The sequence below is a fragment of the Leopardus geoffroyi genome, chromosome B2 (assembly GCF_018350155.1).
Source record: "Leopardus geoffroyi isolate Oge1 chromosome B2, O.geoffroyi_Oge1_pat1.0, whole genome shotgun sequence".
Lineage (NCBI taxonomy): Eukaryota > Metazoa > Chordata > Mammalia > Carnivora > Felidae > Leopardus > Leopardus geoffroyi.
In genome coordinates, this window is record NC_059332.1 from 11516642 (window position 1) to 11542741 (window position 26100).

The 26100-nt window shown below is 43.3% G+C and overlaps 1 protein-coding gene across 11 annotated transcripts in view; it reads left to right on the top strand.

Moving 5' to 3' along the window:
- KIF13A (kinesin family member 13A) overlaps positions 1–26100 on the top strand; it is a 216539-nt gene that overhangs the window by 161060 nt on the left and 29379 nt on the right. For 5 of the 11 annotated variants that reach the window (XM_045497283.1, XM_045497285.1, XM_045497286.1 and 2 more), the window contains 12 exons: positions 959–1078; positions 5014–5227; positions 9707–9869; positions 11619–11759; positions 12648–12797; positions 14231–14392; positions 15114–15287; positions 17537–17688; positions 18219–18351; positions 18539–18685; positions 23258–23296; positions 24933–25032. In XM_045497283.1, the coding sequence (XP_045353239.1) occupies positions 959–1078; positions 5014–5227; positions 9707–9869; positions 11619–11759; positions 12648–12797; positions 14231–14392; positions 15114–15287; positions 17537–17688; positions 18219–18351; positions 18539–18685; positions 23258–23296; positions 24933–25032 (1695 nt within the window). The remainder of the gene's footprint in view (positions 1–958; positions 1079–5013; positions 5228–9706; positions 9870–11618; positions 11760–12647; positions 12798–14230; positions 14393–15113; positions 15288–17536; positions 17689–18218; positions 18352–18538; positions 18686–23257; positions 23297–24932; positions 25033–26100) is intronic. The other 6 variants (XM_045497287.1, XM_045497292.1, XM_045497291.1 and 3 more) reach the window with 3 other exon arrangements.

The following is a 26100-nucleotide window of genomic DNA, read 5'->3' on the forward strand; positions in this document are numbered from 1 at the left end:
TGAGCATGGCTGGAGAAAGTCGGTCAGATCTCTGGCTTCTCAAATTGGGGATTCTGTTGCAGGAATAAAGACTCTGACCGTTTTATCTCTGGATTTTTAGCCCCAAGGACTCCCTCTTTTCAATTATAGAAATGAAGCCTGAAGAAAAGGCTACATGGAGGAACAAGTGTGATGCATTCATATGAAGAATACAGAACAACCCCAGAAAAGAACATCAGTGAGACTGGGGAAACAGATTAGCTGCTGGGGCTTTGGACGCTGCACCCTAGGGTGCACCATAGCTAGGGGTCAGTCTACTCTGCTACTTAGTCGCCCAGTTGGGGGGAATCCCAAAAGACATTCCAAAGTGATGTTGAGACACCAGCATCACATTGATGGCCCATTTTACAACATGCCTGAGCAACAAGTCTCCTGTGAGTAATTTTTGGAAGCCCCAGTGGATACAGGGTGTGACAGGAGGGTGTGGGCTCCACTCCAGGTGCAGGAACACCCATTGGAAGAGCCTTATTTCTCTACATGAGATTACAGAATTCCAGATGTCTCTGTTCTCTAACTGCAGAGTATCCTGGGGGTAGCAGTGGAATCCTCTGTTGTCCCACATCGTAGATTTCTAATTTTATTCAATCACTACCTTCCTATCATATTTATATTAAACCCCTGAATAACAGATGAGTATTTGGTAAGTATTTGTTAATTCCTCCAATCCTCTTAGCCAAACCAATTAGTCACCAGTGACCTGCCTCATGGTATTAACATGAGTTATCCATTTGTATTCAGACCAAACCTTGTTCTCCAGTGTTGATTTTATCTACTTAAAAATAGTGTTTCCCCCTCCCCACACTTCACCCAATTCCATGGGTAAGGGGAGCTTGCCTATGGGGCACGCAGGACGAGCCCTGACTCAGTGCTGAAATGCTGGTGGCCCAATGGTATTCACGCAATTCACCTCTACCGCTAGGTGGTTTCCCGATAATAAGCCTGTCTGCCTGGTGGTCGTCCCCCTGGTGGTCGTATTTGAAGATTCTCTTCCCTCTCATGTGGTTTCAGACGAAGCTCCTTCACAAACACTGGGAAAGAGGTTTTCACTGATTGTGACGTTAGCATGGGGGAGCTTGACCGGGTTTTAGCAGTGCTGCTGACTGATGCTTGTGCTACCTGCTTTGGCAAGACTCCAACTAACACGATTGGGAAGAAGCTGAAGTTTTTTGCCTGACAGAAGCACTCTGAGGCATTCCTGATTGAGGAATGTGCCTTTTTAAACTGCGACCCCTTCCTCCCCAGGTCCCAACTCCACTGCCTTCCCATTGGTTAAAATCTAGTAGCCATTCTGTCCCTTATACATCCAACAGCACAAAAGTGCGATTGGTATCATTGGTACGATGACTAATGTCTTTATGACTGTTGACAGCAGAGCTGTTCAGGACATTGTACTTGCGGGTGGAGATTTACCTGCATTAAGCGTAGAATGATGTATTTTCAAATTTCTAAAATAAATAATGACCTAAAACACAATTCATTGGAATTAAGAGTAGAAGCAAACCTCGTATCTGTGGACAATAATGGGTTCTTCCCCAGGGTTCAGAATAAGAATCAGGCCCTCATCTGTCTTCACAGAGTCAATGGTAGCTCTAAAGTAAAGAGCAGTGAAGGGGCTGGTGAAGAGTCATTGAATTTATTCCATCTGGGATTAAAAGGTTAGTTTTTGTTTCTTGGGAGCTTTTTCCCCCAAAGGATCTACTTCCCTTCAATTTAGTGCATTGGGCATCTTGGTGTGAATGAATACCATCTATCACATAAATGCCTTCCAGCCTCTAACTATTGACACCCTCTCTTTTCTGTTCTTGGGACAGGTAAATAAGTTTGAATACATTACATAGTTAACATACCAGGTAAAGAATAAACTAATGAAGAAGAGAGAACATGCTATGTCATAATAAATGCTATCATTTGTCTCTTCCTAAGACACCCACCTCTTTGGTATCGTGGCCTTAGGCACCAGGCTCCCTGAGTTTTAAAACCCTTCATTCAAGAGAAAGAAAATGATAAGGGATAAAATAAAACTGTAGGCAATGTTTTGATGGTTGATTGCTTGGTTGAGAATAGGCCAAGTAGTCTTTGGCTTTCTGTCCTAGGCCATATCATAGAGTCAGGTTGACTTGCTGATTAGGATAATCTATTTTAAAAATATGCTGTATAGTGATAAAGGCTTGAAACTGGTTAATTAATTTGAAAAGATGATGTTATCGAATATGTCTAAGAGAAAGGTATTTTCAGACTTGGGTTGAGGTCAGAGGTTTAAAAAAGAAAAGGTAGACAGACAGAAACATCAGCTCCTGTATCTCTGCCTTGGCCCTGGATAGCATGTCCTGTCCAGAGTCCTGGGGCAGGCCTTACTGGGGATAGATGCTTTGAGTTGCTCTCTCTTCTTTATCTCCTGGTTGGTTTGTGGCCAGTGATGAAGCCTGGTGAATAGTAGGGTGTTACGTCATGGCAGCTGATAAAGCAGTTTAAAGCAACCTTGGTCACATGGCCCCTTCATTAGCACAGGACCTCAAGGGGAGATCCCCTCCACTTCTGCCATTTGGGACCATGTATATTTCTACACATCTCTGACTAACAAGGAGAAATGAGGATTAAATATCTTATCTAGTGTCTTTTAGCAAAAATCCTAGAATGTTCTAAAACATTGTGTTTTCCATTGTGTTCTGTCTCTAGAAAAGATTCATAGACACTAAGGTAGGGCTCTTGGAAATCAGGCTCCATGTAAGTATAAATGAATGGACCTAAATTTTAAACTTAGAGCCTGAAAGAGAAAAACCTAGAGCCTGAAAGAGAAAAAACATGTACTGTTTGAGAAATGCATTTATTAAAAATTCTGAGAGAACTTTTCTTTTCTAACCCTTACATTTAAAACTTCTTCAGACTTCTTTTTTACCATATTACTCATGTGTTTTTAATAAATTACAGGACTAGGTCAAAAGTTCAGATGCTTTGGAATACGTAGATATTCTACTCTATGGGAAAGGTCTTCCCTTTCCATGGTCTGTCTTTGTTTAAGAGTTTGGTATTTTGGGGAGCACCTGGGTGGCTCAGTCAGTTGAGTCTGTGACTTTGGCTTATGTTGTGATCTCTCAGTTTGTGAGTTCGAGCCCTGTGTCGGGCCCTCTGCTGTCGGCACAGAGCCCACTTCAGATCCTCTGTCCCCCTTCTCTCTGCCCCCCCTCCGCCCCCTCAAAAAACAAATATTAAAAAAAAAAGAGTGTGGTATTTTTAAGAGTTCATTTTCCATCAGATTTTCAAGTAATGTATTTTAGGGACCCCATATCAGGACTCTTGAAGAAAATTATTCTACTTTGAAAAAATGCTGAATTTTAGAATTTTATATAAGCAAAGAACAGTATTTTTTTTTAATATCTACTCTTAAACAGAGTACAAGTTCTGAGCAAAACATTGGAGATAAGAATACTGTATCAGTCAATTACTAACTTGATGTCCTCCTCCCAGATAGTTCGCTCTGCTCTGAGTCCAAAACCTGGCTCTGTCGCTCATTAGCTCTGTGATCTTAGGTCAGCATCTTTAAAATGGGAATGTTATCCAACCTTAGTTTGTTGCAAGGCGTTTACAAGATGATGCATGTAAAGGGCATATGCCTCTCCCTGAGTTGTAGCTGGTAGCTAGCAGAGTTATTATTGCCATGTGGTTGTTATTTTTATTAAAACAACTCACCTGTGCTCTGTATAGCTAGTGATTTTTTTAATTGCTTTCTACTTTTTGTTTTATATAACTTAACCTTATTTGTTAAGCTAACATCTTACTGTTCATATAGAAAATTGGTATAACTTACATGTTTATTTCACAAATTGATAGATAGAGTCTTCTGGAAAAGTCCATCAGTAGCCATCATTGGGTGGTATTTTTATACCCTCTTGTTATCCTCATTTCCCACTCTTAACCTTGGAAGTTAAACTGAGAGTCAAGAAGTTGGAATATAACATGAATGTCACAATTTGAATGACAGGCAAGGGTATGAATTCCAGGCCAGTCTGGGAATAGGAACACATCTCCTCCACATCTCGTGTACTTGAAGGACATATTCACCGTGTTGGTGGTTTTCTTACTTGCCATCCAGATAGTCTGACCTGTTGTTTCCCTAGAGTCCATTCACTTAGAGACGCCCGTAACTTTCTCCTTTGGACATATGGTCAGTGGCTTCATCTTTCTCCACAGCATCCAGGTCAGTGGTCATTACCAAGCTAACGTCCTGCCACAGCCAGGGAGCCCTACCTACACCACAGCCACTGCTACCCATGGTCGTGGCCTTTGAACAACGTATATCTATCTATACTTATTCACCACGTGTATGTTGCTGATCTCTTGATCTGCAAAAACAGAAAGTAAAAAAGAGCCTTTGAGTTTTGCAAGTGAACTCCCCCTCCCCTCCCCCTTCTTTCTCCTTTTCTTTTCTTTTTTTGGAGGTGAATTGCCTTCTTGAATATCAGCACCTGAGAAATGGCCAGACGATATACTCAGTATTTTCAAACACGTTCAATGATCTACAAGATCCGCCCCCCTCCCGCCACATTATAGAAATCCAGGAGTCATAAGATTTGTGGTTAGAATCAGAACTAAATGGGCATAGAAATGGACTACCATAAAAATGAAATCCTGTGTGGCTCTCTCTTGGAAGCCGTCTCAGGTTTCATGAAATTTTTCTCAGTGGGTCGAAGCCCGTTCCCTCTACCACCTGCTTAGAGTGGATTAATGATCCATGTAAACGTGAGCTCATCAAATTGAAGAAACGCAGTAGATGTGGGGACTGTTTACACGCAGGACATTTATCTGAAATGTTAATTAAAAGGTGGGTGGGAGGATGCCCCTCAGGCCGCTCCGAGGAGGCATCTGCAAAGACTAGCTTCCGAGCCAGGAGATGGTTCCTCCCTGAAGAGGCACCTGGCGGGCTGCCCTGTCGTAGCCACCCCCGAAGACAGCTTGCCTTGTCTCTTGGCTCACCAGATCCAGTGCAAAATGTGGTTCAGGTCCTGGAGAAACAGTACCTGGAAGAAAAGCGGAGCGCCCTGGAGGAGCAGCGGCTCATGTATGAGCGGGAGCTGGAGCGGCTCCGCCAGCAGCTGTCCCCGGAGCGCCAGCCCCAGAGCAGCGGCCCCGACCGCCTGGCCTACAGCAACCAGACGGCTCAGCAGAAGGTGACCCAGTGGGCAGAGGAGAGGTAAGAATGGGACCCCGGTGACCCAGAGGCTCGGCTCCAGGGCCTTGGAGCTTTGGGCCAGGCATGTGAAGGTGAGGACAGACCTAAGCAAGGAAGGAAATCTTAGTCCTGTGTCTGGTCATTAGCAATCGCCTTTTCCTGTCAGAGATTCTGTCCATCCTCGGTATGCTTACTGGGATGTTAGTCATTAAAGACAATCCCTCCCCCCTTACCCTTCGATAAAAATGGCACCAGGTTACAGTATCATTGTTGCGGGGGCTCCTGGGTGGCTCAGTCAGTTAAGCGTCCAACTCTTGATTTTGGCTCAGGTCACCATCTCCTGGTTCATGGGTTCGAGCCCCCCATCAGGGTCCTCACTGACAATACAGAGCCTGCTTGGGATTCTCTCTCTCTCCCTCTGTCTCTGCCCCTCTCCACTTGCACTCCTTCTCTCTCTCAAAATAAATAAGTACAACTTAAAAAAATATATAAGCATTTAAAAAAAAAAAGAATACCGTTGTTGGATATTGAAGTAGAGAAAATTGGGATTGTTCTTTAGCATAAAACCATTTCTTATTTTAAATTTCCCTTCCTTTGGAGTCTCTTTAAATACAACTATGATATTAAGAAATCTAAATGTGAATTTTCAAAATTTGTGACTTAAAAATATTTATATCAGGGACACCTGAGTGGCTCAGTCAGTTGAACATCCGACTTCAGCCTAGGTCATGATCTCGTGGTTCGTGGGTTTGAGCCCACGACAGCTCAGAGCCTGGAGCCTGCTTCAGGCTCTCTCTGCCCCTTTCTCTGCCCCTCCCCTGCTTGCGCTCTGTTTCTGTCTCTCAAAAATAAATAAACATTAAAAAATGCTTTTAAATAAAAAAAATATTTATCTCGGAACTGAGGTAGTGGTGGAGGAAACATCACCCGTGAGGATAGTAAATTATTGCTGAGTTCTGTTGTGTTCTCACTGCAGTCTAGGCGTGATGCTGATTTAGCACTCCCAGCAGCAGTATGCAGTGGGAACAATTATCTCTGTCCTGAAGATAGGGCACTCAGTTTACATATCCTCCTCAGTAACCCACCTGGCCCCTGAAAAGGCCAGCATCTGAACCCAGATCTATGAGTCCCATTACTAACTCGTATGTTGTTACAATAATCTTAGTAACGAAAGTAGCACCTGACGTTTGCAGAGCATTTACCAGGTGCCAGGCACTAAGTGCTTTACATGTGTCCATCTCATCTTCACAACTGCTACTATATTTTATCATTTGTACCCCACTTCACACATGAGGAACCAGGCTGAGAGGTTGAATGATTCACCCAAAGTCATTCAGCTGGTAACTTACGACTGCGGGATCAAAGCCACGACTCCTGGGCCGGTACTCTCATTTTTTCAGCCACACTGCATCTCTCACAAGCAATGAGATGCTTAAACCTGAGCCACATTCAGGGAAGAAGAAGAAGAGGGAGAAAAGGGAGCCCTAGCCTGCATAACAGGCTTGCTGCGGTAACACACTTGATCGTTCTAAAGTAAGAGAAAAGAGTCAGTTGCGTTTTCCCCAGGAGCTTTCTGCTCATCTGTCTGGATACCAAAGTATGAAGATTTATCTTACTTGTAACACATTACTCTTTATCTTTTACTGTGCCTGGGTAAAAGAGACAAAGGTTATCAGATAATGCTTTTTCTGAAGAGCTGTCTTTTCCACCTTTACTGTGAACTGGTGGTTTTACTCTAATAACAGCGAGCTTGAAGGTAATTGGTGTGACTGGACCCACTGATACCCTTTCTCCCTACTTACTTCTTGTGTACTGAAGATTGTAAAAGACAAAAACAGAAAGATGCAACAGAAAAGGTAGATTTTTGTTTTGTTTTAAAAATATTTTGTAATGCTTATTTATTTTTGAGAGAGAGAGAGAGAGAGAGACAGAGCATGAACAGAGGAGGGGCAGAAAGAGAGGGAAACAGGGGTGCCTGGGTGGCTCAGTTGGTGAAGCATCTGACTTTGGCTCAGGTCATGATCTCACAGTTCGTGAGTTCAAGCCTCGCATCAGGCTCTGTGCTGACAGCTCAGAGCCTGGAGCCTGCTTTGGATTCTGTCTCCCTCTCTCTCTGCCCCTCCCCTGCTCATGCTCTGTCTCTCTCTGTCTCAAAAATAAATAAACATTAAAAAAATTTTTTTTAATAAAAAAAATAAATTAAAAAAAAAGAAAGAGAGGGAAACACAGAATCTGAAGCAGGTTCCAGGCTCTGAGCTGTCAGCACAGAGCCTGTCATGGGGCTCGAACTCATGAACCATGAGATCATGACCTGAGCCAATGTCGGATGCTTAACCGTTGTTTTTAATGATTGTATTTTTTCCGTCAAGTGTTAAAAAAATTTTTTCCACTCAATTCCAGATTGATTTTCTTTGAGGCTCTAATTCTTAAAAGGAAGGAGAGTAGCAAGGATGATATTTGGAGCTGTCATTCAAGGAGATGAGAATGCTACAATACGGATTTCACCAGGGTCACTGGATAAAATTAAGATGTTGTTAATGATGGGCTGTTATATTAGAAGCTGGGACTCTTACCTAAATAAGTGTTGATGGCTTGTGAAATATCAAAGGACTCATACCTAAGTAAAGGTTGTGGGGCTGAAAATCAAGTATATTTAAGAGCTAGTGAGAATTACAAAGAAAACCAGAGATGTAGTTACTCTTTCTGCAAACTCGCAATGTATCATAGAGCAAGATATAAATATGTGAAAATTACATCACAATAGTCCGTTAAAAAACAGTTTTATCCAACAAGAGGAAGTGTTTCAACCACATAATTATCCCTCTGTCATTGATCCCTCATCTGAAAATAACTTCCAGGAGCAGGAAATCAGCTTCATTCGTTGAAGTATTCCCAGTGCCTAGAACAGTGGTGTCTTTGGTAGATGCTTTGCGAGTATTGACTGTGTGAAATTGCTGACGTGCTAAGTGTGTGTGTGCTTGGGCAGGAAGCACACTAAGGCAGGTGGTGGTTAGTGGAGGGCGGGACCCCCATGCTGTGGGGCTTCTGCCGCAACTTCACGGAGGATGAAGGACTTCAGGCGAGTTTGAAGGGTGGACACTGGACGGGCAGACAGAAGGCGGGAAGCATTTGGATGGGCACGCGGGCACAAACAAATGAGAGACCGTGGAGAAGAGGAAGGTGTTTTGCGGATTGCATGAGAGCTGTTTTGTTTGCTCCGAGAGGTGAGTTGTATAGGAGTAGGGAGAGCGACGTCCAAAGCTGTCCGGTAGGGCACACAGGTGCCTGCAGATTTATCCCAAGCGGGGAGAGGAGGTTTTGAACTGAGGGCTGGCCTGAGACAGGCAGGGGTTTGTGTGACTGGTGGTGTCAGAGAAAGAGCCTGGGGGCTTTGAGGCTACCAGGGGTTATGAAAGCAATAGAGAGATTTAAGGGATATTTAAAAGGAAAAATCCACAGAAGGCTTTTTTTCTGGATGTTGTAGAAAAGAGAAAAGACTGAGGTGGCTGAAAAAGAGTCAAGTCCAGGGAACTGAAAAAAAATGATATCACCTAGGAGAACCAGACAGACCGGATCGGTGTGCCATACGTGTTAGGGTAACTTTAGATTAACATCTTTGCAGGTGCCTCAGTGTCACTTTTGAGGTGATGAGAAAGGGGTAGAGACTGGGTATTCCAAGCTCCCCATTTTCCTATGAAGTAAGGGCAGGGGGTGTATAAATGGTAGAAAAGAGAAGGTAGATAAGCATTCTGCTAGTCTGGATTACCTTTGAACCCACCTGTGGAACCAGAACTCTTCCTTTCATTCAGTGGGTACTTTGGGGGTTTCCCACAATGGGCCGTGCACCTGACCACACGGTTCTCCCCCTGGGGTGCCTGCAGCTCCATAGGGGACACAGCCATCAGTCAAATAATTACACAAATAAATGAGAAATTATAAATACAACACATCTACGGAGGCAAAAGATGTGGGGACCGAGAGGGCACGTAATGGCACATAATAATGTCCTGTTCAGCGTCAGAACGTTGGAGAAGGTCTTATCAGGAAGTGCTATCGTGTGGACTTGAGGAAAGAATTCCTGCTAGCACGGAAGTCCCGCTTCTTGCCTTTTACCAACTGAAGAAATCATGTGAAACACTTTCTCCTCATGGACTCCAGATTTCTGTCTCCTGCCCCATTCCCCTCCCCACCAGCCCCAGAAGCACATAAAGAGTCGTAATCAGTTCTTTTCCCTAAAGGATTCCTTTATTGGTCTTTTGGCAGCAGCATATTAAAATCTAGAAGTTTTCAGATGTTAGGGGATTTAAAACATGGTTTTTAGTTAAGTCCCTCTACGTATTTGCTCCTCATCAGTCGTTACCAACAGGAAAAAAAAAATGGTTGAAAAATATTGCCTGGAAGGAGTTGCCTACCACTTTCTAAGAATACGACTCACTTAGAAGCAGAATTGGTTTCCTTTTCTTTTCGGAGTTTCTCATTTCCTTTTCTGCTACCCCACAGGGATGAGCTCTTCCGCCAAAGCTTGGCAAAACTTCGCGAGCAGCTTGTGAAAGCCAATACCTTGGTAAGGGAGGCAAACTTCTTAGCTGAGGAAATGAGCAAACTCACTGACTACCAGGTGACTCTGCAGATCCCTGCTGCAAACCTCAGTGCCAACAGAAAGGTAAGAGTGCTTCAAAAAAAAAGAGAGAGAGAGAGTAAAATGTACAACAGTATGTACTATAAGACAGCAGACAAACCTGACACCCTAAAGAACATCTGTGAGGGGCGCCTGGGTGGCTCAGTCAGTTAAGCATCCGACTTCGGCTCAGGTCATGATCTCACATTCCGTGAGTTCGAGCCCTGCGTTGGGCTCTGTGCTGACCGCTCAGAGCCTGGAGCCTGTTTCAGATTCTGTGTGTGTGTCTCTCTCTCTCTGACCCTCCCCCGTTCATGCTCTGTCTCTCTCTGCCTCAAAAATAAATAAACGTTAAAAAAATTTAAAAAAAAATCTGTGAGGAGATGCTGATATGAGCCGGAGTATTTATTCTTTTTAAGACTTCCTATCTACTAATATAACATTGTATGTCAACTCTACTTCAACAGTAAAAATTTAAAAAAAAAATTCCTCTATAGACCCCCCCCCCAAGTAAATATGCCCTTAGATGTGTTATGTTAAAACTAGAAATATATATAAGTAATTCCCTTTTTTCTCTGTCGTGTAAATGCCCCCTTCTGAAATGGGGGGATAGGTGCCAATTTCAGAAAGGATTCTACAAGAAAGGAAGGCTTGTCGGGGTGTCTGGGTGGCTCAGTCGATTGAGCGTCCGACTTCGGCTCAGGTCATGATCTCACAGCTCGTGAGTTCGAGCCCCGCATCGGGCTCTGTGCTGACAGCTCGGGGCCTGGAGCCTGCTTCGGATTCTGTATCTCCCTCTGTCTCTGCCCCTAACCCACTTGCATTCTGTCTCTGTCTCTCTCAAAAATAAATAAACATTAAAAAAATTTAAAAGAAGAAAGGAAGGCTTGTATAATACCTTTTTTCTGTGCACAGAATGACTCTTTGCAGCCTTTGGGAGGTTTCCTGTCATTTCAACTTGAAGAATATTTCCTTTAAGGAGGGACTTCAAAAGACAATAATTTTGCATCCATTTACGTTTCCCCTGGCAAGCAAGCTAGAAACGAGTCAGGATTTCATTACTCTTTCTGCATTTTAGTACTTTGACCAAGCAGTTCTTTGAGAAATTTATGCTAAGTCCATAGTCATAGAAATATTCATAAAGAGGGGCGCCTGGGTGGCTCAGTCAGTTAAGCATCTGACTTCTGCTCAGGTCATGATCTCACAGTTCATGAGTTTGAGCCACACATTAGGCTTGCTGCTATCAGAAAAGAACCTGCTTCATATTTTCTGCCCCTCCCCCCTCTCAAAAATAAATAAACATTAAAAAAAATTCATAAAGATCATGTGCTTTTTATACAAGGATGCTTATCATAATGGCCTTTATAATAGCAAAAATTTTAAATAGTCATGATGTCGAACAATAGAATAATTGATCAAACCAGTGTGCATCCATAAAATAGATTTCTATGTTTCCATTAAAAATTGTGTCTGTGAAGAATATTTAATAGCACAAGAAGGTGATCATAAGATAAAAACTGTGGAGGGAGGATTGGGATAGGAAATTTAGTTTTGTTTGGTTCTGATTATGATAAAAAAAAAAAAAACATGCACGGGTATACCTATAGAAAATGAAAAATAAGCCAGAATATTCCCTCTGTGTTTTCCCTCTAGAATTTCATCTTCTTTCTGTATATGTTTTCTTCACACTTGCTGCTTTCTAATAATATATATTGCTGTAACAATCTAAGAAGTCATAACAAGACTTCATTTGGTGTCATTTGATTTGTTGTTTTTGTTTCCTTCATTCTGCAGAGAGGAGCAATCGTGAGTGAGCCAGCTATCCAAGTGCGGAGGAAAGGAAAGAGCACCCAAGTTTGGACCATCGAGAAGCTGGAGAATAAATTAATTGATATGAGAGACCTTTATCAAGAATGGAAGGAAAAAATTCCTGAGGTAAAAGAGACAGAATGGAAAGGAGATTGGGCCATGTTGAAAGCACAGAGTGTAAATGATTTCACCATCAGAACGCACTCATGCATAGCAGTGAATTTCTGTAGTCAAGCTTTGGACATCAAGATTAGAAAAGTAATGTTGGGACACCTGCATGGCTCAGTCAGTTAAGACTCCAACTCTTGATCTCAGGATCATGAGTTTGAACCCTGTGTTGGGCTCCATGCCCAGCAAGGAGCCTACTTTTAAAAAAGGCAGGGCAAGGTGGGGGAAGAAAAGGAAAGTAGAAGTGATCTTGAAAAAAACTTCTAAGTTAGATGTTGGATCAGTCATAAAACATGTGATCCCCACACGGACAGAAACTAAATGAAGAGAGCACATAACATGTTCTTATTTGGCTGCATTTTTGCTACATTCCAGGTGATATGAAATGGAACGAAGTAAGTCCGTGCTGTTTTGTCAGTGTTGTGACAAATCCACACGGATGGAGCCAGGTTGGATTTTTGTATTCATTAGCATATGTTCTGGCTCCCCTAGCTGTGATAATGGCTGGGGAGATTACGAAGAATAATTTTAGAAAGCACAATCCATTTTTTGGATGCTAGTAATGGAAAAGACGACTCGGTGAAGGAAATGAGAAAAAGCACAGGGAATGGAACGAAAAAGGCTGTATGTGGGGTGTGATAGGAAAGACAAGGGTGTAATTGAGCAAGAGCCCCTCCCATATGCTACTTTTATTTATGTGACATGATTGTAATTTTTACTTCTGTTTAATTTCTCTGGATAAATGCTTTCTTCTTAAATCATTTTTAAGTGCTAGTTTTAAATAATATTATTCAAGTTGATATTTTGTTTCTTACTGGCTCCCCACCTGCCTACCCTACCCATCAGGCAAAGCGTCTCTATGGGAAACGAGGTGACCCTTTCTATGAAGCCCAAGAGAATCACAACCTAATTGGTGTGGCTAATGTGTTCTTGGAGTGTCTCTTCTATGATGTGAAACTTCAGTATGCAGTTCCTATCATCAGCCAGCAGGGGGAGGTAAGGACAAGCCAGCCTGGGAGGAAATTGACCGAAGTGGAAGGGAGTGTGTGTGTGTGTGTGTGTGTGTGTGTGTGTGTGTGTGTATCTGACTTAAGTGATGCTCTTGAGGCAGATCTAGGGTGAATAGTTAGGATCATACTCTTTCTTCTCTACTAATATCAATAGAAACTCTCAAGATTAAATCATGGTTTTAAAAGATATTCATACCCATTTTTTAAATTTATGGTTCACAAGTTTTTTTGATTTTTGTTTTAATCAAATTAGAAATATTTTGGAAACCAGCTTCCACTCTGTTGCCATGTTCATCTGTCTTTTAATCTCTTACCTTTGTGATACATCTGAGTTCCTTCTCGTCCCCTATGTGGTCTTCACCAGATACAACTTGGGAGCAAGTTGTAAATAAATAAACTTAAAAAAATAAATAAAAATGTGTTGATTCTCAAAAAATATTGAAAAAAAGCCTGAGAACCCACCTTACCTTTGAACTGAGTTCTCCCATTTCCCCTTTCTCCCTCCTCTAACGGATTCCTCCATATTGGCCTCACTTGTCCAACGCCATCAGCTAATTTCTCTCGGGTGCTTGGTGCCAGTGCCAGTTGCTGTGTGGAGGTTGGGTCCGTGCTACTTTTACAGTGGAGCCTCACGATTTAAGACGATGGCAGCACTGTCCCCTTCATGACTCCAGCCATTGCAGCCTTGACCTGTGTCATGAAACATAACTTGGGCTAGTTGTAGCACTCTGAGGGAGCAAATTCTTGTCCTTTAATTCAGTTCTGCGCCAACAAGTGTAAGAGAGGCACCACTAAACTAGCACCTATCCAGAGAACCACCAGGGTGCTGAAGAAATTGTAAGCCTTTGTGGTTCCTCCTGGGATAGGTCTCACTCCCCCTGCTCCAGTGTGAGTTACCCACCCATTGAAGAGAGCAGACGCTCCATGAGCCTGGTGACCACGTCTTTTGGCTTATTGCCATAAATGCAGTGCTTAGTAGCACAGTTCGGGGCATGCAGCCAATTTCTGGGTGAAGTTGTCTCATAACAACCCCCACGTGTATCTCTACTACTTGTTTCGGTATTCCAACTGGGCAGGGATTAGATCAGATGAACGAATATACGAACATGGAAAATAGACAACTCCAGGTACGATATGATAGCTGTCTTTACTCTGTTCCTGGGCTGCCTGTAAAGGATAAGAGTGAAGATGACTCCAGAAGACAAGTGGCAGAGAAGCAAATTTGGCTCAGAGTCAGGCAGGGTGACTGCAGGGGGTGAGAGATGGACTGGACTGGCTGTGGAAGGGGTGAGTTTCCCATGGCAGTAGGGGCGGGGCCGCTCACCTGCTCACCCGGGAGGTGGCTGCGTGCTCTCTGTGCAAGGTCAGGTTCCCCGCTGGATGCCTATTAACCAGCAGGCTCTCTGGTTCCTGCCGCAGGTTGCAGGGCGCCTCCATGTGGAAGTCATGCGAATTACAGGGGCCGTCCCGGAGCGCGTGGTGGAGGATGACTCTTCTGAGAACTCCAGCGAAGGTGGGAGCCTTGAGGTCACGGACATCAGCGGGGAGACTGTTCACCGAGTCAAGAAGCTGACTTGCCGGGTGAGGGGACGATGAGATGGACGGGTGCAGAGGAATGACCTTGTTCATGCCAAACAGTTCTGTTTGTCATAGAGCATCGTAAACGCTAACCTTCCTAACCGTAAATACAACGGTGGGCAGTACTTTCTCCGGAAGTATAGCACCCTTTCTGGTGACGCTTGATGAAATTTGAAAAGTCCATGTGTATTGGGGGCACCTGGGTGGCTCAGTCCGTTAAGCATCCGACCCTGGATTTTGGCTTAGGTCATGATCTCACGGTTGGTGGGATTGAGCCCCACGTTGGGCTCTACGCTGACAGCTCGGAGCCTGCTTGGGTTTCTCTCTCTCCCTCTCTGCCCCTCCCCCCCCCCCCAAAATAAATAGATAAACTTAAGAACATTAAAAAATAAAAGTCCATGTGTATCTGGCGTGCGGGGGGGTATGTGTTGTTCAGTGAATCCTGCTTTTCCAATAAAGGTTGCATCAAAAACTCAGTCACTAGGAAAATGTTGGAGGTGTGCGCCTTTGCCAGGTTTACACATGGTAGTTGTGGTACTCTGGTACGGATTTGTTGTAGGCGGAACCCTTGATGAAAGGATGCCAGATATTTTCAGATACCGAATGGATAACCGATTTATGTAGCTCTTAAATTTGAAGAGCTCTTACATTTGAAGCAATGCACAGTTTAATGTTTCTTTATGGGAGTTATATTGCCTTTTTTTTTTTATATATATCTCTTTAGGTAAAAATTAAAGAGGCAACCGGGCTGCCCTTAAGCCTCTCAAATTTTGTCTTCTGTCAATACACATTCTGGGACCAGTGTGAATCCACAGTGGCGGCCCCAGTGGTGGACCCCGAGGTGCCTTCCCCCCAGTCCAGGGACGCCCAGTACACTGTGACGTTCTCTCACTGTAAGGTATGGGCACCATGAGGAAACGAGCTACACGGGAGGCAATGGACCTGGGTGCGGTTCAATACGTAGAAGTTTCCCCGTAAGAATGTTTAGTAAATGTAATACGTGTCTTGGACTTTTTAATCTCAAAATGTATTTCAGTACAAATTCCAATAATTTAAAAGTATTTAAAATAAAATCTGAAAGGCCTCTACCTGAAATCTTACACCCTATGCCCTACAACTTTTATATGTGTGTGGTCAATGCATGTTCACACAAAAACGGGCATAGATACACTCTTACCATCACGCACGCATAACTTCTTTAAAAAGTTTTTTACAAAAACTGTGGTCATATTATACATGTTGCAGAATTGCACCTTTTAATTTAATTTTGTTTTGTTTTATTTTATTTCTTTTTTAAGTAGGCTTTATACCCAGCATGGAGCCCAGTGCAGGGCTTGAACTCACAACCCAGAGATCAAGACCTGAGCTGAGATTAAGAGTCAGACGCTTAACTAACTGAGCCACCCAGATGCCTCCCACTTCATTATTTTAATTTATGTGAACTTCTCAACATGCAAGTTGCTGTAGATATTTTTAATTCTTTTGAATATGGAATAGCCTTTTGTTTTTGTTTTTGTTTTTTTAATGGCATAGTGTTTTAAGCATAGCATTTCCAATGTGGCATATGAGTTTTTAAAGAAAATGTAAATGGACAAGGTGAATTTTTGGTGACTGTTGGCTATTCCCATCTTGTGCATCACCTACCCTTCCTGGCTTTCACATCAGATTGCCAACAGGTTGTTTTTGATAGACAGACTCTCTTCTGTATAATTTTGTTTTTCCTTGCACAATCCTTAACAAATACTCCAAACCCCTTCCTTTGGAAATTGTGCATTTTCTTTCTGGTTCTATACCTATCAAAGTTCACATAAGTAAAGACTGTCAGGTCTTTCTTTTTCTGAAAATAAATGGCCCACTTTTTTTTCCACCTGTATTCACCCAAGTCTGTTTCTGAAAACCCATATTCATTATTTTTTTTGTTATTTGTGTCTGAATACTCTTAAATATTCCCCATCTTTCTTTGGATCCACAAAGCTATTCATGTAGGAGGATGAAACCTGAATTTTAAGTACATTCTGGTTAACAACTGGTTTGAGAAACACTAGTCTCAGGGACCTTGGATTCACTGTGTGACCTTGGGTTTTTTTTCATAAATAAAATGTGTAGGTTGGGGTGCCTAAGTGGCTCAGTTGGTTGAACGTCTGACTCTTTATTTCAGCCCAGGTGATAATCCTAGGGTCATGGGATCGAGCTGCAAGTTGGGTTCCACACTGAGCATGGATCCTGCTTGGGATTCTTGCTGTCTCTCTCTCTCTCTCCTTCTGCCCCTCCCTCACTCACGTGCACATGTATTCTCTCTCTCTCTCTCTCTCTCTCTCTCTCTCTCTCTGTCTCTTAAAAAAAGAAAAAGAAAGGAAACCTATATTTGAAAAAAAAATAAAATGTGTAGATTGTACTAATTGATCGTTAGTTTGTTTTCCTTCTAAAATTCTGGTTCTGTCTCCAAATAAACTAGATAAGAAGGTAAGTAGTAGAACATTAAGTCAGTATAGCACAGGTCTTTCTAGAAAGTAGAGCCACAGGTTGTCTTCACCTGAGATTTCACTGAGTTGTTGCTGGAAAGAAGCATGGCTTGGTCCCTTGCCTGCCACAGCATTCAGGGTGATCTACCTCTCAGCCCACTCGGCATTCATGCCCTCACGCTCCTCTGTCTGCATTTTATGATGAGGAATCAGAGCAGGAGAGTTTGAGAGCAAGAGCACAGACCCATGAAAATAATCATACGAAATTTAATTCTGTTCTTAGTCTCCCACACCATCACAAGGAGCAATCAGATGTTCTTTTTTTATGATGTGCTGATTAGTCCAAGGCAGCAGGAGGTCAAGTGGTCCTTCAGAACCCAGAATGAACCCGGTGTAAGGAAGCAAGGATTCACTTCTGCATCTCACAAGCTCTATGACATGGGACAGGTGGCTTTCTTCAGTGTCCACATTGCCTAAAGAAAGAAATTGCATTAAATCACCTCTTCCTGCCCCTTCCAGAACTAATGTTCTGGTTCTTGAAAATCGCACAGGTGGTTTTAAGGTTGGGATCAGACTAACAACCTCCAAAGTGAATCTCTATGAGGCTAAAAGGCAAAATGGAAATTTCACCCAACTGCTTTATGCATGATCCTTGTCACTCTTTCCTTGCTTCCGCTTATCCCAGGACTACGTGGTGACCGTGACAGAAGAGCTCCTGGAGTTCCTGTCAGATGGAGCCCTGGCCATTGAGGTGTGGGGCCACCGCTGCGCTGGGAACGGCAGCTCCATCTGGGAAGTCGACTCTCTTCATGCGAAGACAAGAACGTTGCATGACAGGTTTGTACTTGGCTGAGCTGGGTGCAGGGTCAAGGCTGGCACTAACACGGAGGCTAAGAGCAGGGGTCCCCAGGCCTGTGTCCTCCTTTGTGAAATGGGAACGATAAAAGGGACTAGCAGTCATTGAAGACATTCAATGTGGGGAAAGGCGAATCCTTTTGAGAAACAGGACTAAAACAGCTGCGTTCCTACCTGGGGAAATAAAACCAGCCTTGGGGGCGCCTGGGTGGCACAGCTGGTTAAGCATCCGAATCCTGATTTCAGCTCAAGTCATGATCTCACGGTTCATGAGTTCGAGCCCGGCGTCAGGAGCCTGCTTGGGATTCTCTCTCTCTGCCCCTCCCCTGCTCATGCTCGCTCTCTTTCTCAAAATAAATAAATAAAACTAAAAAGAAAAAAGAAAATCTATATGACATACATAGCACAGTGCCCAGCCCATAGAAAGTGCTCAGTGGATGGTGACTCTTTTCCTGTTACTCATAACATCCCTGGGCAGTGACACCGTTGTTCATGGGAATGTGATTTTGCAGGTGGAATGAGGTAACTCGAAGAGTAGAAATGTGGATTTCCATATTGGAATTGAACGAGCTAGGGGAATACGCTGCAGTGGAACTCCACCAGGCCAAAGATGTCAACACAGGGGGCATCTTTCAACTCAGACAGGTACCCGGCTTGTTTTTGTCTGTTTCGTGTGTCCTTTTTCGTCCCACTCGTAACACACCGTTTCTGGGAGTTTTCTAATTATCTGCCTCTGTGTTCCCCGTTCCTCTTCCCTCCATCCCTCACCGTTCCCATCCCTGGTGCCCACTGCTGCGTCGCGCCCCTCCCATCCCACCCCCGACCTCTGCAGGGTCATTCCCGGAGGGTACAAGTCACAGTGAAACCGGTGCAGCATTCAGGGACACTGCCGCTCATGGTGGAAGCCATCTTGTCTGTGTCCATTGGCTGTGTCACTGCCCGGTCCACCAAGCTGCAGAGAGGGCTGGACAGTTACCAGGTAAGACAAGCCGAGCTGAAGCGGTATTTAACGAAGATTGGTTCATGAAGAACTAAGGCAGTCGGTGATGGAGACCTTTGAGGAATGTGACAGAACTTCTTGCTTTGACCTTATGTCTGCACCCTTCCCTTCACATTTGCGTCCTTTTTATTAGACTTAAAATACTATATTGGTTTTGTGTTGATTAATAATAATTTTATTTATAAGCACACATATGAATGCTATCTTACTCATTTACTTTAGGTGGATTTTATATCTGGCCCCAGTTATGTTATGTTGGGTATTTGGCATGGCTGCCTGGCCTGATCCACTTTTGTTACTATAAAATTGCCCCCATACACAGGCATAATTAAACAGTTCTTTGAAAGCCTTCTTTTTTTTTTCTTTATTTAAATTAAAAGTTGTCCTCACGATCGTTTTTGTCCATTAAATCCCCCCTTACTAAATCTTTTGTTCTCTTTTCCAAAAATTAAAAGATAGGAGGGCCCCTGGCTGGCTTTGTTGGGGGAGCATGCAACTCTTGATCTTTGATCGTGAGTTCGAGCCCCACCTTGGGTATAGAGATTACTTCTAAAATTAAATTTAAGGGGCGCCTGGGTGGCTCAGTCAGTTAAGCCTCTGACTTTGGCTCAGGTCACGATCTCACAGTTCATGAGTTTGAAGCCCACATCGGGCCCTGTGCTGACAGCTCAGGGCCTGGAACCTGTTTTGGATTCTGTGTCTCCCTCTGTCTCTGCTCTTCCCCTGCTTGTACTCTCTCTCTCAAAAATAAACAAACATTAAAAAAAGATTTAAAAAATAAATTTAAAAATAAATATTTATAAAAAGTAAAAGATGTGAACATCTAAGAATTGGTCTTCTTACTACCAATCACAGCTCTCATCACTCCTTGAGAACAAACTTTCAGATCAGGAAATTGCCCCCAGTGGCCTGAGAGAAGGCCTGTGCTTCACTCAGTCAGCAGTTTACAGGCGGGTATGAATTAGGAACTGGAAGAAGCCACCCGTGCAACTCTGGCTTCCTGTGAGCCACATGTGACTGGGAGCACTCCCTGTTGTAACAGAAAGAAAACGTTTCTCTGTGGGGTCTGGGCAGAAGCCGCCCATCTGGAGAATGATCCACCTTTCATCTCAGCTTCCTTCAGCTCCCTGGCTGGCATTCAGGTGGAGACTTCTCTGAAAGCTCAAAGGAACATTGGCAGGGTGCCTGGGTGGTTCAGTCGGTTAAGCATCTGACTCTTGATTTCGGCTCAGGTGATGATCTTACTGTTCGTGAGTTTGAGCCCCATGTCGGATTCTGCACTGACAGTTCAGAGCCTGCTTCAGATCCTCTGGCCCCCTCTTTCTGCCCCTCCCCACTCACTCTCTGTCTCTCCCTCTCTCAAAAATAAATAAACATTAAAAAACCTCTTTATAGGGGTGCCTGGGTGGCTCAGTCGGTTAAGCGTCCGACTTCAGCTCAGGTCATGATCTCACGTTCCGTGAGTTCGAGCCCCGCATCAGGCTCTGTGCTGACAGCTCAGAGCCTGGAGCCTGCTTCGGATTCTTTGTCTCCCTCTCTCTCTGACCCTCCCCCGTTCATGCTCTGTGTCTCTCTGTCTCAAAAATAAATAAACATTAAAAACAATTTAAAAAAAAAAAACCTCTTTATAAAAAAATAATATATAAAAGGAACATTGGTTTGGACGACTAGGCCTTAAGGAAGGCAAAGCTTTGTCAGACATCGCCTTCCCTTTCCCAAGCCAAAATTGCCCCTGATTGTCAGAGCCAGGGAGACTATGGAGGAAGGCATAAGGACAGTCTGCTGCTTGAGGGGAGCCTTCTCCCCCAGACTTTTCCTCATGTATGGTGTAGGAAACTGGGTGTGGATTCTTGTCCCAGCTCAGTCCCTCCCTCAGGCCATCAAATTTGGGGGTGGCTACAGGGCCTGGTAGAAAGGTCACTGGCCTGGAGTGGGGGGATCTGGATTCTTAAGTCTAGCTTGGCCTTCTTGGTCACCTTGTTGAAGTAACACAAACCTCCAGTTCCTTTTTTGTCTTCTCCAGAATGATGAAGTAGACCTAATAATTCCCTGGGATCCCCGTCTGTAGTAAAGGCTTAGTAGTAAAGGCTTAATAAATCTCTGATCTTAGATAAAACATTGAATCTGTGTCCTAAATCATGACCTATAAAATAGGGGGTCATCAGTTGACTGAAGGTTCCTATTTGAGAAACCTCATAAGCATTGATTATTTGCACTTTTAATACATCTCTAGTGGGGCTCCTGGGTGGCTTAGTCGGTTGAGCATCTGACTTCCCCTCAGGTCATGATCTCACAGTTTGTGAGTTCAAGTCCCACATCAGGCCCTGAGCTGACAGGGTGGAGCCTGCTTGGGATTCTCCCTCCCTCCTTCCCTCTCTCCTCCCCCCCACCCCCACCCTTTCTCTCTCAAAATAAATAAATAAACTTTTTAAAAAATGACAAATTCAAGCTACATGTACTTTATTCATTAATGTGAAGAAGTAAGTCAAGAAAAATTACTTCGGGGGTGTTTGGCTGGCTCAGTCAGTAGAGCACATGACTCTTAATCTCGGAGTTGTGGGTTCGAGCCCCATATTGGGTGTAGAGATTACTTAAAAAATAAAATCTTTTTAAAAAAAGTAAAAAGATGGGGCTCCTGGGTGGCTCAGTTGGTTAAGCATCCGACTTCGGCTCAGGTCACGATCTCGCAGTTTGTGAGTTGAAGCCCCACGTCAGGCTCTGTGCTGACAGCTCAGAGCCTGGAGCCTGTTTCAGATTCTGTGTCTTCCTCTCTCTCTGACCCTCCCCTGTTCATGCTCTGTCTCTCTTTGTCTCAAAAATAAATAAACGTTTCGGGGCGCCTGGGTGGCTCAGTCGGTTAAGCGTCCGACTTCGGCTCAGGTCATGATCTCACGGTCCGTGAGTTCGAGCCCCGCGTCGGGCTCTGTGCTGACAGCTCAGAGCCTGGAGCCTGTTTCAGTCTGTGTCTCCCTCTCTCTCTGACCCTCCCCCGTTCATGCTCTGTCTCTCCCTGTCTCAAAAATAAATAAAATGTTAAAAAAAAAATAAAAAAAAATAAAAAAATAAATAAATAAACGTTTAAAAAAGAAAGTAAAAAGTAAAAAGAAAAATTACTTCAGTATTAAGCATGCATTTAATAAGTTAGTTATTCAAATGATAATCATTGGCACCAAACTAAAACAAGAGTGGATTTTTCAGTCTTTGCAGAGAATATGTTTAACTATATTTTAAAGCATTTTCTTACAAATGTTCATTTATTTTTGAGAGAGAGAGTGTTAAGCAGGGGAGGGGCAGAGAAAGAGGGGGACAGAGGATCAGAAGCAGACTCTTGCTGACAGCAGCGAGCCCCATGTGAGGCTTGAACTCATGAAGAGCTCACAAACCGTGAGATCATGACCTGAGCTGAAGTGGGATGCTTAAATGACTGAGCCACCCAGGTGCCCCTAAAGCACTTTTTAAAATCAGCATATTTGGAAGTATACTTAGATATGAGAATAATGTAATTATATTTTTAAAGCTCTTGAACAAAAACACTTTGTCTTTTTAAGACTAGACCACTTCACTGCCTGTTTGAATATTAACCCTCCAATAGCCATAGAAAAACCAAAGAAGATTGTTACACGGCCCAGCCTTCACTTTCAGTAGAATCTGCCTCCATGTAGGCTATTCTCTACAAATGGAAGTTTCTTTATTCTTGTGTCTAAGGAAAACTGTCTCAACTAAGTCCTAATTCATTTTCAACATGGTGATTTTGTTTTGCCCAATGTTTTTGCCAAAATTGTTTATGAAGTTACTGTAAACTATTGCCATGGGTTTAGGACAGTTCTGAATTTTAGGACAGTTCCGATTTTTCTGATTGGTGTGATGCTAATATATCCAGTAGTGGATGACAATGGATCCATATATTCAATATGGCGGGCTGTGCTCTTGTTGCAGTAGTACAATGCAGAACTTTGTATGTGAATGGCCTTTAGGCTCCCAGTGGGCTTTCCCCTGTGATGATTTCCTCAGTGCATGTGGTGTGGTGCAGGGAAAAGGGCACTGAGTGGGGAAATTAGCAGCTTGGCTCCTAGTCCTGACTCTGCCACTATTTGGCAGATTTAACCTTGGGTTGAATCATTTCATCCCTCAGGACCCTGACTGCCTCATGGTTAAACTATGAGGTGAAGGAATAGTCTAGTTTTGCCATTTTATCTTTCTAAGCCTGGTCCAGATCTCAAGTAGCCCACCCCACGATGTATATCCACCATTCACGTAACAGTAGACTAAGGTCTGGCTCAATGATGTTGGTTCTTATTCCCATCTAAGAGAGTTCTTGTTTTTTAAATGACTGTTTTCTTTATTAAAAACAAACCAAACCAAACTCAAGTTCGTCATTCTAGATGAGTGAATTAAATCCACTAAACCTTTCTTGCAATTCATGTAAATGTTTTATTATGCTGGTGTTCTATGTGTTGTCCATTGTAATGCGTGTGCTACGCTTAAAGAATTATTTGTATGCTGTTTGAGAAACAAAATGCATGTCCTTTGTGTTTATTTTTTTCCTACCAGAGAGATGATGAGGATGGTGATGATATGGATAGTTATCAGGTATTACTGCTGCTGTCGATCTGTGGCATGGGGCACAGCTACTGCTAATTGCCGGCATCCGCCAAGCAGAGGGCAGGGAGGAGGAAGGAGGACCATCGAGCAAGACTATGGCAGTGTTTCACTCGCTTTGGATTTGCTTTAAGCATAATCAGGGATACAATACTCTCTCTATAGATTTCTCTGTCCGTTCAAAATGTATGACCAGAATACTGCATTGCCGCTATGCCATCTTGAATGAGCCTGTAAAGACTTTCTAAGCAAGCCCATCATTGCTGTATTAAATTAATGACTTTACAACTTGTACAATTATGCATTCATAATCTTTGAGTAGAGTCTTGTCTTTTCTCCTCACCTCCAAGAGAGTAGTATTGTTCTAATACACCATTTTAGTTTAAAAGTCTCTTGCCAGATAGGAAATTGCAAAACGTTTTCTGTAGTTTAGTTTTATTTTGCCAGTTTTCCTCTTTCGTTAGGACCAAGCTTAATTATCCATAACTTAGAGAATTTAAATCTCAGCTTTTTCTTCTGGAATTTTAGCGGGGGAAGACTGTACCTCTGAACTTGTACCCAGTCAGCAGTGGCTGGTCTGCTGTCGTGGAACATGGCATGATAGTAACAGGCCAGGCAGCAAGTCAAGAATGAGGTTTTCTGGGTTTGGTCCCCAGTCTTTGTGGTGATTCTCCGTAGTTTCCTGGTGAGCCTTCCTGTATGTAAACTGTGGGTACATTGCAGGTAAAGCCTCAGAGGTCCTCTGTGTCTGCTCTTACTGTCGTGTCTTAAAGGTTAGACTGGAATTAAGCAAGTCAGAGAGCATTTTGAGCTGAATTGGTGGATTTCTTGCCCTCAGAACTCTACTAAGAAAGAAAACAAACAAACAAAAACAGACTTTGTGAGGAAATACCAGTATCCCCTTGGACCTCGGCGACGCTGTTAACTAACGTGCTGCTGCTGTCTGTGTGCTTCCTGCCACGTTGTTCACGGGGAAGTCCAACAGCTGCTTCTGGGAGTCCTTAAAGCATGGCTGATGCATGTTGGGTGTTTGCATGGGAGATTTTTGGTTAGCCTTATGGTAGTGGTCAGAGGTGAAATGTTGGCAGCAAGTTTGAAAGGTTCTCTGCTCATCCCTTCTTTGCATTTCAGAAACTATATGTCATGAGGCCATTGAACTATGAACTATGAGGATGTCTGGTTTTTTTGCATTTCCATTTGCTGTTACATGGTTTGGACTCTGTTCATGGTGTCTCTGCTTGGAATCACACATCCTTCAAACAAGTAGCTCCAATTTAAACACACACGTAGACACACACACACACACACACACACACACACACACACACGCACACACACACACCATAGAAGAATCATCCCAACAGCTGGCGTAGCTTGAGCTTCTCTTGCTTTTAAGTATAATTATCCTTTCGGAAATCCAGGGGCTCTGATTTCTGAGTTAACGGGTTCCTTGATCAGCATGCTGTGTTTCTGAGACCCCTTTGCTTTCTTGCATATTAATCACACAGCAATGTTCAATGGCCTTTCCTAATGAAAACTTTCTTGATCGATGTAAACATCTTTGTTAAAAAAAAGAAATAGCCATCTGTGCACTCTACAGGAAGATGTTTTCCCTCCCTGATGTCAGGAAGAAGACTTAAACTCTGTGAGGGAAAGGTGGTCCGACGCACTCATCAAACGACGAGAATACTTAGATGAACAGATTAAAAAAGTCAGCAATAAAAAAGGTATGTGAGATTAAACTCTTTCCCGGGACTGGCTTTTTCACATCGAGACAGTGACAACAGGTTGTTTTCTCCTCTCAGCTGGACAGTGATATCGTAGTTTTTTGACCTTGTGACAATTATAGATGTTAGCGAATCATTTTGTATGGTATTGAATTTGAAAGTCATAAGCATTCACAAAACTCTAAGTGAACTGTGTGACACTAAATGTTAAACTCAAATTTTGTTTCGGGTCACCTGGCAGGCTCAGTTGGTGGACTGTGCGACTCTTGATCTCAGGGTTTTGAGTTTGAGCCCGTCACTGGGTATAGATTACCAAATAAAATAATAATTGAGAAAAATAAACTCAAATTTTGTTTTGATGAATGCAAATGCGGTCAGGACCGACATCTCATTATGAGGTGTTCTGGGCTCAGACCCTGGGACTGATGGCAGCTAGAGGGTCACGTCTGAAACCACAGCCCTTGGCAGGTCAGCGCCCAGCTCCTCTTGGGTGGCAGCTGTGTGCTCAGCTGGTGCAGGTTGGCTTAAGCTGGTCCACCCAATGCTACCAGCCCCAGGGGTTGTTTGCTTATACTGGCAACAGCCACTCGGACTCTAGCATAGAAGTATGTTCTTAAAACCCTTAGTCTCTCATCCTGACTTTATGATCCGTTCATTGTGGTTGGTTCTGTACCAAAGGACACATTATGAATGTTTATCCATTTCAGGTAGAGGTTAGCAAAAGCTCCCCCTTGATAAAAAATCTTGGCTAAACATTCTTTTTATTTTTAATATTTATTTATTTATTTATTCATTCATTCATTCATTTTTAATTTTTTTCATGTTTTTTATTTATTTTTGAGAGACAGAGCATGAGCAGGGGAGGGGCAGAGAGAGAGAGGGAGACACAGAATCCGAAGCAGGCTCCAAGCTCTAAGGCCTCAGCACAGAGCCTGACGTTTGGCTCAAACCCACGAACTGTGAGATCATGACCTGAGCCAAAGTCTGACGTGTAAACAACTGAGCCATCCAGGTGCCCCTATTTTTGAGAGAGAGAGAGACAGAGATAGAGAGACAGAATGAGACTGG